Source organism: Cetorhinus maximus, chromosome 8, assembly GCF_964194155.1.
Source record: "Cetorhinus maximus chromosome 8, sCetMax3.hap1.1, whole genome shotgun sequence".
NCBI lineage: Eukaryota > Metazoa > Chordata > Chondrichthyes > Lamniformes > Cetorhinidae > Cetorhinus > Cetorhinus maximus.
In genome coordinates this window covers 76,125,824-76,144,703 of record NC_135886.1, presented here as the reverse complement: position 1 = coordinate 76,144,703, position 18,880 = coordinate 76,125,824, and the positions used below count along the sequence as shown (strand labels likewise).

At 43.3% G+C, this 18,880-nt stretch overlaps 1 protein-coding gene across 2 annotated transcripts in view; it reads left to right on the top strand.

The window, feature by feature from the left end:
- Window positions 1-18,880, top strand: part of LOC144683742 (exocyst complex component 1-like) — a 141,315-nt gene that overhangs the window by 115,267 nt on the left and 7,168 nt on the right. The window contains exons 14-16 of one of the 2 annotated variants that reach the window (XM_078547083.1): window positions 5,444-5,687; window positions 12,847-13,030; window positions 16,275-16,474. In XM_078547083.1, coding sequence (XP_078403209.1) covers window positions 5,444-5,687; window positions 12,847-13,030; window positions 16,275-16,474 — 628 coding nt within the window. The remainder of the gene's footprint in view (window positions 1-5,443; window positions 5,688-12,846; window positions 13,031-16,274; window positions 16,475-18,880) is intronic. The other variant, XM_078547084.1, reaches the window with a different exon arrangement.

Below are 18,880 nucleotides of genomic sequence, written 5' to 3'. Positions count from 1 at the left end.
AATCACTTCTACTTAATCTTCGCTATTGTAAATAAACTCCCTAGAATGGCTCCTTGTTATGTTAGGAAGATTAATATGTAACTCTTGTCACTCAGATGTGAAACCTTGGCTCCTGCACAAGGTAAAGGCAGGTGTCTCAGTCCAGAGCCTCTTCCCTGTGCAGTGTGTAACCTTCAAACCAAAGTGATGGTCCGGTTTCGCACTCACTAGACACATTAGTGATGCCTGCACCTCAATGGTGCATGTCATTTCTGCCAGAATTTTGTGGGCAGGCTTCACAGAGTTCCATAATTCTCTGTGTGTGTTCTCAGCACCTTTGAGGTGGGGCTGGCCCACCATCTCTTCAGCATCTGTGACCAGTGACGCTGTGCTCCTGAAGTGGGTCAGGTGCTGAAGGCTGACAAAGAATCAGATGCATTTAAAGTTTCACAGCTGCATCTCCATGATTTGACCCTGATCACAGAGCGTAAGCGAGCTGCCCTCAGCCCGACAGGAGTCAAACATTCACAGAGGCAATGTGATATATGGAATGTGTTCACTGCATGTCGTCCTCATCTTCCTGGAATCTAGTGACTGTTAGGGCCTCCACTGCGTCCCCATGACATGAGCCTGAGCACTGAGGGTATATGCGCTGCCATCAGCCACATAGGAGCCAAATGTTCATAGATGCAAGGTGAGGATGTCAGGACTGTCATCACTGCATCTTGTCATCATCCCCCATGAACCTTGCGGCTAAGAAGGCCTCCCGAGTGCATCTGCATCATCTGGCCAGTGCAGTAGCCTCATCGCCAGAATCCTCGCCTGTGAGGGCCTCATCACCATCATCCCCTTCGATGTCCCCCTCATTGGAGGGAATGTGCAACTCTTTCATCCCCTCCTCAGCTAGGTCCTTCCCCCGTTGTAGCGCCAGGTTGTGTAATGTGCACCAAGCTACAGTGATATGTGACACCTTTGGTGGACTGCACTGCAGTGTTCCACTGGACCTATCGAGGCACTGGAGCCTATCATTTTCAAAATGCCTATTGTTTGCTCCACCAAAATCTGGCATGAGCCTCATTATAATGTCACTCTGCTGCAGTCTGAGGCCGCCACACAAGCGTCATCAGCCACATCCTCTGTCCCCGAGGAGCCAACTCTGCAGCCTCTCTGGACCCTGGAAAATGTCAGGGATGCATTGTGGTGGTCGCACACCAGCTGAACATTCAGCGATTGGAAGCCCTTGTGGTTGACGTAGTTGACGGCTTGTTGCCACGGAGACCTAAACACCACGTGAATGCAGTCGATGGCTCCCTGCACCTGTGGAAAACCAGAGATCTGCACAAATCCCAGCACTCTTGCTTCCTGGCTTTCCTGATCCTGAGCGAAATGCACAAAGTTCTGTGCCTTCTTGAAGATGCCGTGCGTGATCTCCTGGATACTTTGTGCGTGGAGGCTTGCAAGATCTCACACAGGTCACCTGTAGAGCCTGGAAGGACCCACTGGCATAGAAATTGAGTGCGTTCACTGTTACAGCCACTGGAAGTGGATGCCACCATGTCCTCATGGCGCCAAATCCTGCAGCAGATGGCATATGTGACCGACCCGCTCCCTAGACATGTGTAGTCTCCGGCAACACTGGTTCTCATCTGTAGGAATAACCAGCGCTGTCTATAGACTCTGGGTCTAGTGAAGCGCCTACCAGCGACGGCGCTCTGTGGCTTCTTCAGCTGCGTGCACAGAAGGCCCTGCCGCCTCTTCATCCTAAGGGAGCTGCTCATCCCTTTGCCGAACCAGATGCCTCCACTGCACTCCTCCTCCTTCTCTGCTCTCTGTAAGCCATGAGGCATACTGCTAAATCACCATGATTCTGATCTTCTCTTCTTGCAAGATCAAACAGAAAGACTCGTGGATTAGGATATGTGCCCTAAGAACCCCTCTTGGTTAAGTCTGAAGGCCCCTTCATGCATGCAGGAGAGTGCTGGGCACCACTAGGATGGCCAGTGTGTAGTGCACTTCATGGCTGTCCGAAACCCCACCCACCTCTGCCCTATTCCACTTGACCAGTTGGCGGCAGCTTCATCCACTGGACTGCATGCTATGCTGTCAGCTCAGGCTCAGGCATTCTCCTAACCCACACTGCAAGGCTGCGCTGTTAGCTTGAACCATGATATAAACTGGTCGAAACCTTAATAAAAACATTGAAAGGGGCTGTGAGTGCTTCCATCAGTGACCACATAATGGCCACCTTTTGCAAGGAGATTCTACAACTTGCCCAAGTGTTCTGCTGCCATGTTATGCAAACATAAAAGGGAACCCCAAGGTCTTCTGTAGGCATGTAAATAATAAAAGGGTGGTAAAAAAAAGAGTGGGCCGAATGGGGACAAAAAAGGGGACTTGCATGTGGAGGCTAAAGAAATAATGGAGGTGTTGAATGAGTACATTGCATCTGTCTTTACAAAGGAAGCACTTGCTACCCAGGTTGAGGTGAGAGAGGAGGTAACTGGTACACTAGAAGAACTTCCAATTGAGAGAAAGGAAGTGTTGGAAAATAGATAAGATACCAGGACTGGATGAGATACATCGAAGGGTACTGAGGGAAGTGAGAGTGGAAATTGCAGAGGCACTAGTGATAATCTTGCAGTCTTCCTTAGACATAGGGGTGGTGCTAGAGGGCTGGAGAACTGCGAATGTTACACCCTTGTTCAAAAAAGGGTGCAAGGATAAAGCTGGCAACTACAGGCCAGTCAGTTTGATCTCAGTGGAAGGGAAACTTCTGGAAACTATAGTGCAGGATAAAATCAATAATCACTTAGACAAGTGCACAGAATTGTTATGGTGTAGAAAGAGGCTATTCGGCTCATTGTGTCTGCACTGGCTCTCTCAGCATTAAGGAGATAATTAAGGAAAGCCAGCATGGATTCATCAAGGGAAAATCATGTTTCACTAACTTGCTGTAGTTTTTTGAGGAGGTAAACAAGAAGGCTGATAAAGGAAATGCTGTTGATGTGGTGTATATGGATTTTCAATAGGCATTTGATACAGTGCCACACAAGAGACTTGTAAGAAAAATTCTAGGTCATGGAATAAAAGGAAAAGTAGGCACTTGGATAAATTGGCTAAGTGACAGGAAACAGAGTTGTGATAAATGGTTGTTTTTCAGATTGGAGGAAGGTTTGTAGTAGAGTTCCTCAGGAGTCAGTGTTGGGACCCTTGCTCTTCCTGATGTATATTCATGGTCTAGATTGTGGTGTGCAGGAGATGATTTCAAAACTTGCAGATGATGCGAAAATTGGAAATATTGTCAACTGTGATGGGGATAGTTTTGAACTTCAAAACGACATAGACATGTTGGTGGATTGGGTAGACAAGTAGCAGATGAAGTTCAATGCAGAGAAGTGTGAGGTGATTCATTTTGGAAGGAAAGATATTGTGAAACAGTATAAAATAAAGGGAGAGGCTCTAAAGGAGTTGCAGGAACAGAGGGACCTCGATGTATATGTACATAGGTCATTGAAGATGGCAGGGCATGTTGAGAGAGCAGTTAATAAAGCATGTAGTATCTTAGGCTTTATTAATAGGGGCATTGAGTACAAGAGTAAGAAGGTCATGTTGAACTTGTATAAGATGTTAGTTGGGCCTCATCTGGAGTACTGCGTCCAGCTCTGGGCACCATACTTGAGGAAGGGTGTGAAGGCATTGGAGAGAGTACAGAGGAGATTCACAAGAATGATTCTAGGGATGAAGAACTGTAGCTATGTGGATAGATTGGAGAGGTTGAGACTTTTCCTTGGAGAAGAGAAGGCTGAGAGGAGACTTGATAGAGTTATTCAAGATCCTGCAGGGTATGGACAGGGTAAATAGTGAGAAACTGTTCCCACTTGAGAATATCAAGAACTAGAGGGCACAGATTCAAAATAATGACAAAAAGAGTAAATGTGATATGAGGATTTTTTTTTCCACCCAGAGTGTGGTTAGAGTCTGGAACAAATTCCTAAAAGGAACCTGTTGGAGGCAGGTTTGATCGAGGTATTCAAAAGGGAATTGGATTGCTACCTGAAAAGAGAGAATGTACAAGGTTACTGGGATAAGGCAGGGGAGTGGGACTAGGTGGAATGCTGTTTCAGAGAGCCAATGCAGACTCAATGGGCTGAATGGCCTCCTGTACTGTGATACCACAATTGAATCTGCCTTCATCATCCTTTCAGGCAGTGCATTCCAAATCATAACCTTTCCCTGCGTAAAATTGTTTTTCTTATTTCACATTTGGTTCTTTGCCAATCACTTTTGTCTCCCTGTTCTCAGCCATTCCATCAATGGGAACAGTTTCTCTCTCATGATTTTGAACATAACTAAAACAGCAATTCAAAATGCTGATAATTCTCTGGTAGCTCTCATTGGGCAGAGTCCTGGTGGTCCTCTTTGATCACCCATTATTTGCCATTTACTGCTCAGTGTCTTTTCACTCTAATGTAAAGAGCTCAGTGTTCAGCCATGTGAGGAGGACTAAAATGCAAGTCGCTGGTAATATTCAAATGTGAAACACCATTGAAGTAGATATAACCACACCAATAGACTCACTGTAGTGTGTCTCCTCACCAGGAGAATCTAAGAAGAGATAATAGAAGTAATAAAAGTAAGAACCATGAGGAGGAAAATTAGGTGAAAAAGTTATTACTGTACATTCAATCATTGCTTCCCCTGTGTGTATCAGATTTAACCCTTCATAACCTAAGAGTTTGTCTCCTTTGCTCCCCCCATCCAACATCTGCCATCCCACGAGTTGTTAATTTCATGAAAATAATTAAAATTGATCAGAAATAATTTTCAAAATACTTGAATCAAAAAACTGTGATTTTAAGCTCCACCCCAAAGTCTTGAGCAAATAATCTAGGCTGAGGGGGTACTGCATTGTCAGAGATGCTGCCTTTGGAAAGAGATATTCTGAGGCTCATCTGCCCCCTCAGATTGACACAAAAGATCCCATTGCACTATTTAAGAATAACAGGAAAATACTCCCCGATGTCCTGACCAGCATTTATCCCTTGGCCAAGACCACCAAAAAAAAAAATTTATCTGGTCCTTTATCTCTGTTATTGGTGGAACCTTGCTGTATGCATTTTAGCTGCTAAATTTCCTTGCATTACACTTTAGAAGTACTTAATTGGCTACGAAGCATTTCGTAATTCTCTGAGCTTGTGAAAGACACTTTATAAGCACAAGTTCTTGATTTAGTCGGTCGGTTTAAAGATTTTCATGTTCTAAAATAGATTACAACTCACTTCCCCATCAATTTCTGTATTTTACTAATATGTAATTCTTGAAACCTGAGTAACTACAGATCATTATTACACTCCTGATATCTTTCCACTGTATTAACACTTTTCTTTCTTACACTGTGAAGGTGGGTACAATTTCTGATCAAAATATTTATGCTGCAGCTTTTGCTTATTTTATTTTCTACTAGGCAGGAAGATTCTGGTATAAGCAGTAAAAGAAAAATGATGAGTGAAATTTTCAGCACTCTTGAACTAGATCTAAAGGGGTTTGTGAACCTATGTGATAAGATCAACCCTTCCAACTCCTTGCATTTACTGGTAATAGTGAGCCAGCGAGCACTGATAGCTCAAGATTGTGATCCTTCTTCTTTTCTCAAATCTACATTTGGAAACATTCTGGTGCATGTTAAACGCAACTTCGACAAATGCATTGTAAGTCATTAACATTTTGTTTTTGATTTTTGTTTAATTTGTTTATATATAAGTGATCCAAAGACAGTAACTAACCCAACTAAAAAAGATATTCTGCGAAATCACTTTTCCACATCTTTCCTGCATATGATACAATTCAAATGTGCTTTATACTCCTATTATCATGTGTTAACACCCTGATACTGTGGAATACATCCCATTTACATTGTGAGGCTGATTCTACAGCATCAGCAACAAGCTATGCACAGAGGCATAGAGTTGACCAATTATTTGAAGGTCATGATTTACAGCCTGTTTGGAGGCCAGTGAACTTTTCTCGATGTTTGGGGAAAGACTGTAATGGCAAGTGATAAGACCCTGGTCTGTGTGGGTATTTTGAACACTCTAAATGCTTAAGCAGAAAAAAACACTGGTGGTCAATGATAATCTTTATATTTGTTATCACCGCTGCTTCTGAAGTATTTGGACAAAATCACATGTACACTTGGGCATTACTTGAGACAGTAGACTGCCTCAATTACCTTGCAGTGGTGTTGTCAAAGTCAGGGTTTTTCACCTACTGTAAAGTAGCTATTAGATGTTTGTTTATAATTATGAAATTTGACTTGACAAATAACCTGAAGTTTACAATTGCATGTATTCATTGCAGTGATCATTTAAACAAATCATTTTGTTGCATCTAAATTAATGTCTTAACTTGTATATTTAAAAAAACAATCACTTTCTTCAGGAAATATATGCCAGTTGATAGTGTCTTAGTCTGTAACAAAAAGCAAGTAATTAAAGGTGTAATTATGTCATAGATACCAATCAGCTGCCAAACCATGTTTATATTACCTAACTTGTTACAATCCCCATAGAGACCAATAACTTTAAACAAGAGATTTGGGGCAGAATTTTACATCCTGTGGGCGGGCGCACACCCGTCCAGATGGGATGTAAAATTGCGCGAGATGACATCGGGCGATCGTCCCGCCGTCATCATGCACTTGCGCGATATTTTGCTCGGCTGGTGCCCGCAAAAGTCGGAAGCATGCCCGCCAACAATTGGGCAATTAAGCCCATTAACGGCGTGATTGTCTGCGATTTTTTTTGTGACACGCCCAATCTTACGGTTGGCAGATGGGCAAATCGGGCAGGCGGCCTTTACCTTTTTCATCAAACCTCATCCAAGGGTGTGATGAAATTTCCAATAGGAAATAAAATAAAAATAAATATCTGGGGACAACATTTATATGAGGTAGCTTTTAGGTGCTTGATTGTGATGTATGGACATTTTTGTGTAGTTTTGTACAGCTTTATTTCATTATTTGCAGGCCTGCAGCTCCCTGAGGCAGCTGTCTGCCTTCAGGGAGCTCTCTCGCAGCGCTCACCCGCGCCTACAGTGATGTAGTCGCCCACCCTCTTCCTGCCTCCAGCGCTGAGCTTTTCAGCGTGCGTTTCACGCTGGCTGGCCATTACTTGGACAGCTAGCATGAAATCGCGGTCGGGGGTCCGTTTCCCAGGTGCTCCCAGGATGATGTACACTTGATCACCGAAAAATTCAGGCCTTGAATTCCCAGTGACCAACTTAAAGGAATTGCTCAACAAGATTTCAAGTTTTAAGATTTTAACGTAACAAACTAACTAAAAAATCAACATCAACTAAACAATATTTAGTAAGCAACTTTAACTTCTAACATAAACGAAAATGCCACACCACAGTAATACTTCCCTACCCGCTTTCCGCAGAATTGCAGTTTTTACAGGTACCAGACCAACATCACTCCTTTCTTTCAATGGATTTGCTTCTCCCTGTTTTGCTGAGTCATAATGTCAAGTGACCATCAAAAAGTGCTTCTCTAACTTTTTGGAGAAGTCCCAAACAGACTAACAATCCCAACTACCGATTACTTGCTTCGACGATTCTTTCCCCACCCACCACCCAGCCACGCAAAGACAAATCTTACATTGCCACAGGATGCATCACCTTAGCCAGAAACCATTTTCCCTTCTGCATGGGTGATCTTTGTGGAGTCTCCCAATTAGCTGTCCACAGTTGTGTCAAGCTAGTGACAAACACTCTGTTCAGGCGTGCATTGACTTTCATTCACCAACTCATGGATGAGGCCAGCCAGGCAGAGCAAGCCAGAGGCTTTGCAGTGATTTCTGGGATTCACCCGCATCCAAGGTGCAAGTGACTGCACACATGTGGCCATCAAGGCGCCAGTGGGTGAGCCGGGTGCCTTCATCAACAAGAAGGGATTCCACTCCATGAACGTGCAGATAGTGTGTGACCATAGGATGCAGATTCTGCAAGTCTGTGCAAGGTACCCATGCAGCTCCCATGATGCTTACATCCTCAGACACTCCCAGGTGCCGAGGCTCTTCAGTGCTCCAGACTGGCTGGTTGGATGGATGGCTGCTGGGTGACACGAGCTATCCCCTCAAAAGGTGGCTTTTGACGCCTCTCCGCCATCCAAGAACAGAGGCCAAGCAGCGGTACAATAGAAGCCATGCCTCCACAGGGCAGTGGTAGAGAGAACCATCGGTCTTCTCAAGGTGTGTTTCCAATGCCTGGACTATTCAGGAGGCACACTGCAATACACTCCAGATTGTGTGTCACTGATAGTGGTTGCATGCTGCACTCTCCACAATCTGGCGCTGGAAAGGGGGGACGCAGTGGAGGAAGATGATGTTGACACAGCTGCTCTGGCAGCAGACAATGAGTCCAAAAGTGAGTCTGAGGACGAACACAGTCAGGAGAACGCTGAGGGGATAGACACTGATCTGGGCAACCCCCAGGGAGGCAGGGACACCTGGGAGGCTTTGATCCAATGCTTCTTCAGCTAGCCTACCAAAGATGAACCGCCACCACATGCCAGGGCTGCAGGCTCCATACTTGATACCTGATAGTGCATGTTGTTCACCAAGCAAATGTTCCTGTGTGCCATTTCAATAAAACTCAATAACAAACAAATCACTCATAACACCATGAGTTACCCTTCACCTGCAGAAGTAACGAAGCACCCAGAGGCTTGTTGAACACAAACACATTTACTGGTGTGGTGCCTAAAACAAATTAAATGGAAACCATCACACCTACTTATAAAAATCTTAAAAGTGGGGCACAAAAATATCACCAGTGATAAGCCCGTGTTGTGCCTAAGCTGCTTTGCGTTTGCGTTTACAGGTGCTATGTCTAGGTGCTCCCCCCTTGCTGGCACTGGCATTGGAGACAGCCTGCTCACTCTGCTGTCCTGTTGGTTGGCGTGGGTCCTCTGGCCATGGAGCTTGTGCTGGCCCCGCCTGGGAGGAACAGCCAGTGGCACGGCTGACATCTCCCCAGTCGCCGCCGCCTCATCGGATGCCACGGTCAATGGCAGAGGGGCAGAGGAGCTGCAGCCCTCATCCGGAGCACCCTGAGAGGAGTCCGCAGAGATGGCAAGCAGCTCGTGCGCCAACATCAGGTCGCCTTAGACCTCCCTACTCACCATTGATGGATGGGCACCTGGCTGGGATACTGGGTGCCCAATCCATCTCCCACAATGACACTGACCACCTAAGGCCATTGCCAGTGTGAGCGCTTGCAGGTCCAAGCGCATCCCCAGGAATCGCTGACTCAGCTCGGGGAGCAGCCTCTCCATGAATGTCACCACACTCTCCATGGAGGAGGCAGTGCGCTCGGCCATGAGGGTCATTGCATTGCTCATGCTCCGCATGGACCCCTCCACAATGAACACCATGGCACGCATTCCCTTATGTATCTCCGCTAGATCCTCCCGCACACCCTGCTGGACTTGCAATATCTGCCACCTGAGGGACAACCCCAGAGGCACATCATCAGCCACCGACTGAGCACGCTCCTGGTCTCCAGCATTCCTCCAACTGCCGCCGCCCTGGGCTCTCTCTGCCTCCGCCTGCACCTCAAGCAAGTGTGAAGTGCCCTCACCGCTGTGCACCGAGATACTATCCGCCGATCTAAATCCCACTGAGGTGCTGGTATCTGCGCTGGTGCCTGCCTGGCTGAGAGGGTGCGATGCTGGTGCGTTTATATCCTCTGTGTCCCCTGGAGCGGACCTTCAGGCTCCTGACCCCAATGGTCTTCAGGTGAGGCTGAAAGGAAGAACAAGGACATGTCATTAGTTGAAGTCATTACACTGTTACTATGTATGCCTGGCACCCGGATCAGGGTTCCCTCATCTTTCCATTATCAATGGGGATTCCATGTTCGAGGCTCACATCAATATAGAGACAACAGAGACTGGTTGCTATGACAGACATTCTGACCTCAATGCACTGCACTCTTACCTCCCTGTGGCACCCCAACCTCACTGCGGTCAGTTAACCTAGGCGCCTGGCACCTCAAGCTCCAGTGCCTCCTGCTCGTATCTAGACAGGATTAAAAGGTGGGGCGCTCCTCCACCAGTCCGCAACCTTTCAGCATTATTGTGGGATGTCTTCTCCTGAAATGAGAGAGGAGCATTGATTAGTCCACCGTGTACCTGCGTTGCCATTGCAGCCTGGCCAACCCCACCTGACGAATATCTCGCAGGGCTCAGCCGATTCGTGACCCTGGAGCCACAAAACATTCATTCTAAGCAGCCAGGGCTCAAACCCTTGCCCAGATGCTATCTCATTGAAATTTGCCACTCTCATTCCAAGAACTCTGATGTCCGGGGGTGGGGGGCCAGGGGAGCTGCTCCTAACTGCTGTGCCAAGTGACCCATGCCAACAAGGTACTCACCCTCCCTGGTCGCAAGAGGTCATTAAAGCGCTTGCGGCACTGCACCCATGTGCCCCTCACCACATCATGGGAGCTGACCCAGGATGCCATGTCCTCCCAGGCATTTTTGGTGAGGTGGGGTGGGGTCTTCCTCCTCCTGTCCTTTGGGACGAGGATATCCCAGCGTGCTGCCACCTCCTCCGGGAGGACAGCGAGGCACTCGTCAGAAAACCGTAACTGCCCCACTGGCCTGCCTTCCCGCCTGCCGTGTTCAGCAAAGACGTTCTGCATGACAACAGTCCTCCGAGTTAATGGCAACCTTCGCATGGCTGCCTGTGCCATTTTTGAATAGGCCACCAGGTCGCTATTGGACCCAGCGGACATTGAGCTCCCACCCGCCTCTTCACGCTGATGCCGGAGTTGCACATTACACTGGGCGGGTCTTAATTGGCCCACCCGTGTAAAATGGCGGTGTGGACCTAATCACAGGTGGCATTTGTGTTCCTGACTGCCCGCTCCCGCCGAGCCCGACACAGGAAAAATTCAGGCTTATAAGATAGTTATGTTTTGGGACTGTCTTTCAATTTAATGTAAAATGAAGGAGGTCGTGTGACCTGTTCTGAAGTCTGCCTGACAGTAAGCTTGGTGGTTTGATTGTTAGAAATCCAAGGAAGGCTTAGATTGTTTTACTGGGAAAGAGGTGCAAATTCTTTATGCTTGGAGACATTTGCAGCAGGCTGTCTGTTAACAGTAAAGACTGAGGCCGCAATTTTCCAGCCCCTCATGCCAGCAAGGTCTTCCAGTCCCACCGATGTAAACAGAGATTTCATTGACACGCCAGCCTCGCCATGTGGGGGCTGGATAATTCCAGCCTGAGTCTCTAACATCCCAGAAAATTGTTGAGAATGTTGAATTGTAAACAGTTGTGCTTTAAACTGTTTATTTACTTTCAAGATGAAAGAGTCAGGCTCTCTAGGATAACTAATTAGCATTTCTACCTAGCTTCAAGGCCCATGTGATTTACACTGCCATGGAGAAGGATGCAGAGGAAGCCTTTGTAAAGATCAGGTTACAGTCTTTCCTAGAATATTATTGAATATCACAGACAGTGTTTTGAGTCTTCCTGGATTCAGGAGGGAGCAGCTAGAGGCCAAAAAATGTCTTTATGGTTCGCCGCACAGGAATGCGGCTGGAGCCTTGTGCTTGGATTGAAAGGACCAAATTGTGGGGAGTTAAAAGGAAGCTGGAAGTCACCTAACGTGGGCTGGAGAGAGAGAGTCGCTGAGAAAAGAAAATCTCACTGTGAAAGACAGTTTGCAAGTTACCAGGCTGGGAAAAGAAAAGAACAGGAATAAATGCTCAAAAGTTAAGAATTACTTTGGATTGATTCTGGAAAAATTAAATGTCAACGTAAAGGACAGCAAAAAGTATACTTGTCAAGTGTGGTATTTTTTCAGTTGGGCTAAGAATAAGAAGGGGGTACTTTATTCTGTCGTTTAAAGTAAAAGTTACTTCCAAAGATAGTGTTTAATGAATAGTGTTTTAGTTATTTGTTACAGTAAACATCTAAAAATGTGAAATCTTGATTTGTCATTCTTTCAGGTATTAACTAGAAGTTCAAATTTCTTTCTAAAAATTATCAGTCCCCTCTACAGGGATCATAACAACATTTAACTTCAAAATCCATGCCATTCATGTAAGTTAATACCAGCAATGGCCCCAATGCTAAGCCCTAGAGCACCCTGCACACTACTTCCAATACACCCACCCCCCTCACCACAACAATAGTCCTTCATCTAGTACTCATTTCCTACTATATGAGTGCACTGCTGTCCATGTTCCATGCCTAATGATGAATAAAAAAGTGATTGATGCAGCAAAAAAGAATATAGCCCTCAGTGGTTCCTAAAAACCCAGACTTCTTAAATAACAATCCTAATTGTACAATTTTCTTGCCCTGCTAAAAATCAGGCTCAGATATGATAACAATGATGTCCCCTCATCATTTGCAACATACATACATCTGTGTGTTTGTTCCATCAAATTGAGGAGAAAATCTCCCTCCTCCCCATCATCTCTATTCACTGCCAAAAAAAAGGGAATTTATCAGTAGAAATTGATAAAAATTGAATCCCTATTTACTTTTCTCACTCCTGATCCCTAGGTTAAAATTCAGCCTAAACTGATTGAAAGTATTTTAATGATTTTAAGGGTCCTGCATGAAAAGATTATAACCAGGTCTGAAATGCAATTTAGCACCAAGCTGTCAGAGCAGCTGCAGGAATTGTTAGTGTAAGAAACATTCAATACTGGTACAATAGAATGTGTTCTTATGAAGTTGACATTAAGATATGTTGTAGAAAGGCACCAAACTTATGGAAAATTGTTTTTACAGTATGTAATTATGAGTCTTCCACAGCTCCAAAAATTAGATTTTCTTTTATTTTAATTCAGTCTGCTTTGTGCAAGCAAATAGAAGAAGCTAAGGTCCCAAAGAAGACTAAGATTGGCATTCTACCATTTGTTATTGGATTTGAGGAATTCGTAACTGTTGCCGAAGCTATCTTTAAGAATGCTGAGAGAAGAGGTGATCTGGATAAAGCTTACAATAAAGTAATTGCAGCAGTCTTCGCCAGTGGTAAGTAATCATCTTCCAGGAGGAGCTACAAGGACGGGATTGCTGTTGTACAGCCTTGCTATATGAGACACGGGTAATGACAGGTTGAGTGCAGGATCACCGAATCCATCATATTGGCAATATCCCCTAATGAACTTCAAACACTGGATTGCTTGGTCCAACACTCACTCTGTTATTGGAGGGACATGGAACTCATGAGCGTGTTTCTATATACCATAAAGAGGATGTAAATTGTTACAATCTCTAGTCTCACTCATGACATTATGCCCACTGCCTTTGTTATTGTGAATAATTTATTAGCTATCACTATAATACCCATTTGCTTATAAAGAATGAACCAAACTTATGATTCTGTGTAACTCTAATATGAAGTTGGAGATAAGATAGAGAATACTAAATTATTGTAAGATATCAATATCATTGTACAAATGAAAAAAAGGCATTTTGAATACCAAAATAACGTAAACATTTGCAGTTTTCTTAGAAGCCATCATGTTTGCACTCTTGGTGAAAATGGGATTTTGTTGATCCAAAATTGAGATGCTTCTATTTTTGTAACCCAACGGATTGTGCATGATATTACAATACGAGCCTCACCTTCCTCATTTGCTAAACAGTAAAAGAGTTACCATAAAGCAAACTTCGGTGAGGTTTACAAACTTCATCAATGAAAGCAGCTTTCAAGGAGAAATTAGGTTATAGACAAGTGGACCAGTTGGTATGGAAAGAGTTATGATCATCATTTCCATATGGATAAAGATAAGTGATAATAAAGGACCAACTTTGCTAATAGGGATAGTCTACAGTATGTTATACTCCCAAAAGCCAGTTAGTCAAGGATAGAAATGGAGCCAACCTTTACACGCATTGCATTTACAGTTAGACATTACAAGCATCCACCTCCTAACCCAACAACCAGTTTCAGCAATAAAAACAAAATGCTGGAAATACTCAAGCAGGTCTGACAGCTTTTGTGGAGAGAGAAACAGAGTAAACAGGCAGAATTTACTGCCCCTCCCTGTCCACCCACATTGAGTTTGGAGGCAGGGGGCATTTAATCAGATGAAAGGGTGTAGGTGGGGACCCACTGCCTTCCCACCTCCACCTGATTAAGTCTCAGGCAAGGAGGCTCATGGATGGCTTCCCCACCCAGATGATAATTGAGGCCCTTAAGTGTGCCTCTGATCTTGGGCCTCAGGTGGATGCATTACTGGCAGCAGCCACCACTCCTAGTGGCACTGACAGGCACTGGGGAGCTGCCAGCCTCTGGGAGAGTGACGAAGGGCCTCTTCCATGATTAAGTGGGCCCAGCCACCATGTTTCCTGCCACGACAGACTGCACTATATCCAACCCAATGAATGATATTGGCAAAAAATTATTAGAACAGCAATGGGAAACATTTAAAAAGGTGCTCAACAGGGTCCCACTACCAGCGGCCAGGAATCCCGTGTCACCCCATCTGCCCTTTGATTTAATTGAAAGTGGTTTTCCATCAGCAGGAGACTGACATGGGGCCTCTTCCACGATTAAGTAGCCCTAGCCACCATGTTTTCCACTACGGCAGAATGCATTAAATCCAGCCCTTGGTGTCAGAAGACTGGTGGATAGCTAATCTTACACCTATGTAAAAGAAGGGAGATAGAACGTGCCAGGAAATGATAAACCAGTTGCCTTAATATCAGTGGTGAGAAAAGTAATCGAAATAATGAAACAAGGGAATTCCTATAAAAGGAGAAAATGGAACAACATCTGGCAACCAAAAATACAATAATGAATAGTCAACACATATTTCAAAAGGGAAAGTCTTGCTTGACTAACCTTGTTGAATTTTTTGAAGAGATAAAAGAGGGAATGGAGAAAGGAAATACAATTGAAGTAGTTTATCTAGATTTTCAAAATAGCTTCAATAAGATACCACATAATAGACGAACGAGTTCGGTCAGAGAATGCAGAATCGGGGGACAAGTAGCACAATGGATAACTAGCTGGCTTCATGACAGAAAGCAGAGTGTAAGGGCAAAGGGTAGTTATTCAGAAGGTGGAAATTGATGTTCCACAAGGATCAGTGCTGAGACCACCGTTGTTCACAATTTATATTAATGATTTAGACTTCGAAATCAAAAACACAACTTCTGAATTTGCAGATGACACCAGACTGCAGGGATAGTCAATACTGAGAACTGCAACAGATTACAAAAATATATAACAAACTTGCAGAATGACATATAATTGGCAAATGAACGACCATATAGATAAATGTGAGGTATTACATTTCAGCAAGAAAACTAAGGAGGTTGCACATTAGAAAATTAGAATATAATTTGGGTAGAGAAGCAAAGAGATCTGGAAGTATAATACACAGATCACCAAGCAGAAATACAGGTTAACAAGGCGATAAAAATCAAACCAAGCAGTAGGATTTCTTTCTAGATGGATTTGAAAAGTAAGGAAATTATGCTAAGCCTGTACAGAATTTTGGTTAATCCACATCTGGAGAACTATGTACAATTCTGATCGCTATGTTATTAGAAAGATAGAGAGGCACTGGAGAGGGTACAAAAATAGATTTATAAGGATGAAACCAGAAATGTGGGGATGTATCTATCAGGAGAGGATGAATAGTTTGGGCCTCTTTTCTCTAGAAAAGAGAAGGCTGAGGGGTGACGTGATGAAAGGTTTTGAGAGAGGAAGGAGAGAATGTATCCACTTGTGGGGAAGAGCAAAACTAGAGGCCATCAATATAAGATAGTCACCAAGAAATCAAACAGGGAATTCAGAAGAAAGTTCCTTACCCAGAGAGCGGTGAGAATGTGAAACTTGCTACCACAGGGAATGATTAAAGCAAATGATTAAGAGGAGGCTAGATAAATATGAAGGAGGAGGAAATGGAGGATTATACAGATAGAGTTAGATGAGGAAAGATGGTAAGAGGCTTGAGTAGAGTATAAACTTCATATCCTATGTAATTAACAAGAAAACAAATCTTGAATAACATACATACAACTTTTATTTTATGTGCAGTGATAGATTGATGATTCATTTGATCATTCATACTCATCAGAATAAAGCTGCTTCTCACCTTTCAATGCATGGAATCTGCTATCTAGAAACTGCATCAAAAGAATCCAACCATTTGAATCTGTCCTCTTGTCATTTTTATCTAAGAGTACTTTTCTGTTGTTCTCAGATTTTTACCAAAAGAAATAACCTTCATCTACTGTTTAATTGTTCTTCCATTTCAAGTTGAAAATATTGCCTCAATGAACCTGAAGACCCCACCCGATGTGGTTATAATGGAGAATTTTCATCATATTTACTGCTTCCTTTCCGAATTGAAAATCCACAGTCTTGAAGATAGAAAAAAGGAAGCCGTCCAACAATATTCAGAACACCGTGATCTCTATGTTACTAAATACCTGGGGCAGCCTTTGGAGAAACTAAATGTTTGTACCTTGCCATTATATCTCTCTATAAGGAATTTGAAGAAATTTAACTGATATTGGCAGGTTAAAATTACATTGTTGGTCTGCGTTAGTGATAAAAAGATCAGGCCTTATCTCCACATTATTATCCAAGTTTAAGGGACAATTGATGTCAAACTAAGATGGTAACTTGAATCTTTAAGATAGGTCTTACTATCAGGCATGAATCTGACCAGAAATAGCAGTATGCAGAATTCACACCAGCTATATGTACTCAACACCGACCCTGATTGGCAGTCGCAGGATCAAGCTTCATAAAATGCATGTGAATTCCAGATGTAAGGATGTCTCTGATCGAGAGTTTATCTGTGAGTGAAGATGGGGAGGGGTTGGGGCTTAAAGGGGCAGATATTATGCAGCTTGTATTGAACTGTTAGGCAACATTTAAGGAGGGTAATGTGTTGGGAAGAAGTGCAGCTAAATTTTCTAATTAAGCTGTTCAAGTCTTCCAAGAAGAAATTAAACTGAAAAAGGACCCCCTTTGGTATGGATAGACACAGGTCACCAAAGAAAACTGCCTGGAGTAAATGGAAGGAAGTTGCTACATTCAACACCCTTAATACCATCATTCTGTGCAGGTATACCACATCTACAGGTTCCCCTTTATCCATGTTGCTTGTTACTTGCTCAAAGAACTCCAATTAATTAGTCAAACACGATTTCTCTATCACAAAACTAAGTAGACTCTGCCTAATTTTATTAATGTTTTCTAAGTGCCCTGCTATAACTTCCTGAATAATGAATTCTAACATTTTCCCTGTGACAGATGTTAGGCTAACTGCCCTGTAGTTTCCTGCTTTATGTCACCCTCCCTCCTTGAATAGAGGAGTTATATTCGCTATTTTCCAATCTGATGGAATCTTTCCATAATCTAGGGAATTTTGGAAAATTACAACCAATGCATGTAATATCTCAGCAGCCACTTATTTTAGACCTTAGGATGCAGGCCATCAGACCCACGGCACTTGTCAGCCTTTAGTTCTAATAGTTTTCTCAGTACCCTTTCCCTGGTGATTGTATTTGTTTTAAGTTCCTCCCTCCCTTTCAGCTCTTGGTTTATAATTATTTCTGGGATGTTATTTCTTTCTTCTACAGTGAAGACAGACACAAAAAATCTGTTCAGTGCTTCTGTCATTTCCCATTATTAATTCCCCAGACTCACTCATTAGAGGAGCAACGCTCATTTTAGCTACTCTTTTCCTTTTTAAATGTTTACAGAAATTCTTACTATCTGTTTTTGTATTTCTAGCTAGCTTTCTCTCATACTCTAATTTCTATCTCATTATTTTTTTGTTAGTTATTATTTGCTGGTTTTTAAATTCTGCCCAATCTCCTGACCTACCACTAATCTTTACAGAATTGTACGCTTTTTCTTTCAACTTGAACTTCCATAGTTAGCCACAGATAGTGCATCCTTCTCCTAGCATCTTTCTCTCACCATTTAGATAATAAGCTTTTTTATTCTTCCTGTCAAAATGAATGATTTCACATTTGCCCACGTTATACTCCATTTGCCAGATCTTTGCCTACTCATTTAACCTATTATGTTACTTTGTAGCCTCCTTTCATCCTCTTCACAATTTACTTTCCTACATATCTTTGTGTCAGCAAATTTAGCCACCATTCCTTTGGTCCCATTATCCAAGTCATTTATATAAATTGTAAAAAGTTGAGGCCCCAGCACTGATCCCTGTGGCGCACCACTGGTCACATCCTGCCAACCAGGAAAAGACCCATTTATGCCAATTCTCTGCTTTCTGTTAGCTAACCAATCTTCTATCCATGCCAATATGTTACCCCCTACACCATGAGCTTTTCTTTTCTGCAATAAGCATTGAATTTTCTGCAATAACCTGTCTCATTGCACATTACCAGATCTAGAATAGCCTGCTCTTTTGATTGGCTTTAGAACCTGCTGCTGTAAGAAATTGTTCCAAAAACACTCTATGAACTCATCTTCCAGTATATTTTGCCAATCTGATTCGTCCAATCTATATGTAGGTTAAAATCCCCGTGATTATTGCAGTACCTTTCTTAAAAAGACTCATTATTTCTTCCTGTATACTCCATCCTACATTGTAGTTATTGTTAGGGGATCAATAAACTACTCCCACAAGTGACTTCTTTCCTTTGCTAATTCTTATCTCTACCCAAACTGATTCTACATCTTGATCTTTAGAATTAAGATCATTAGAACTACCCTACCACTTTTTCCTAGCTTCCTGTCCTTCTGAAATGTCAAGTGCTCTTCAGTATTCAGGTTAGAGTCTTTGTCATCCGGCAGCCATGTCTCTGTAATGGCTATCACATCATACATATTTATTTCTATCTGAGCTGACAATTAATCCATTTTGTTACGAATGCCAC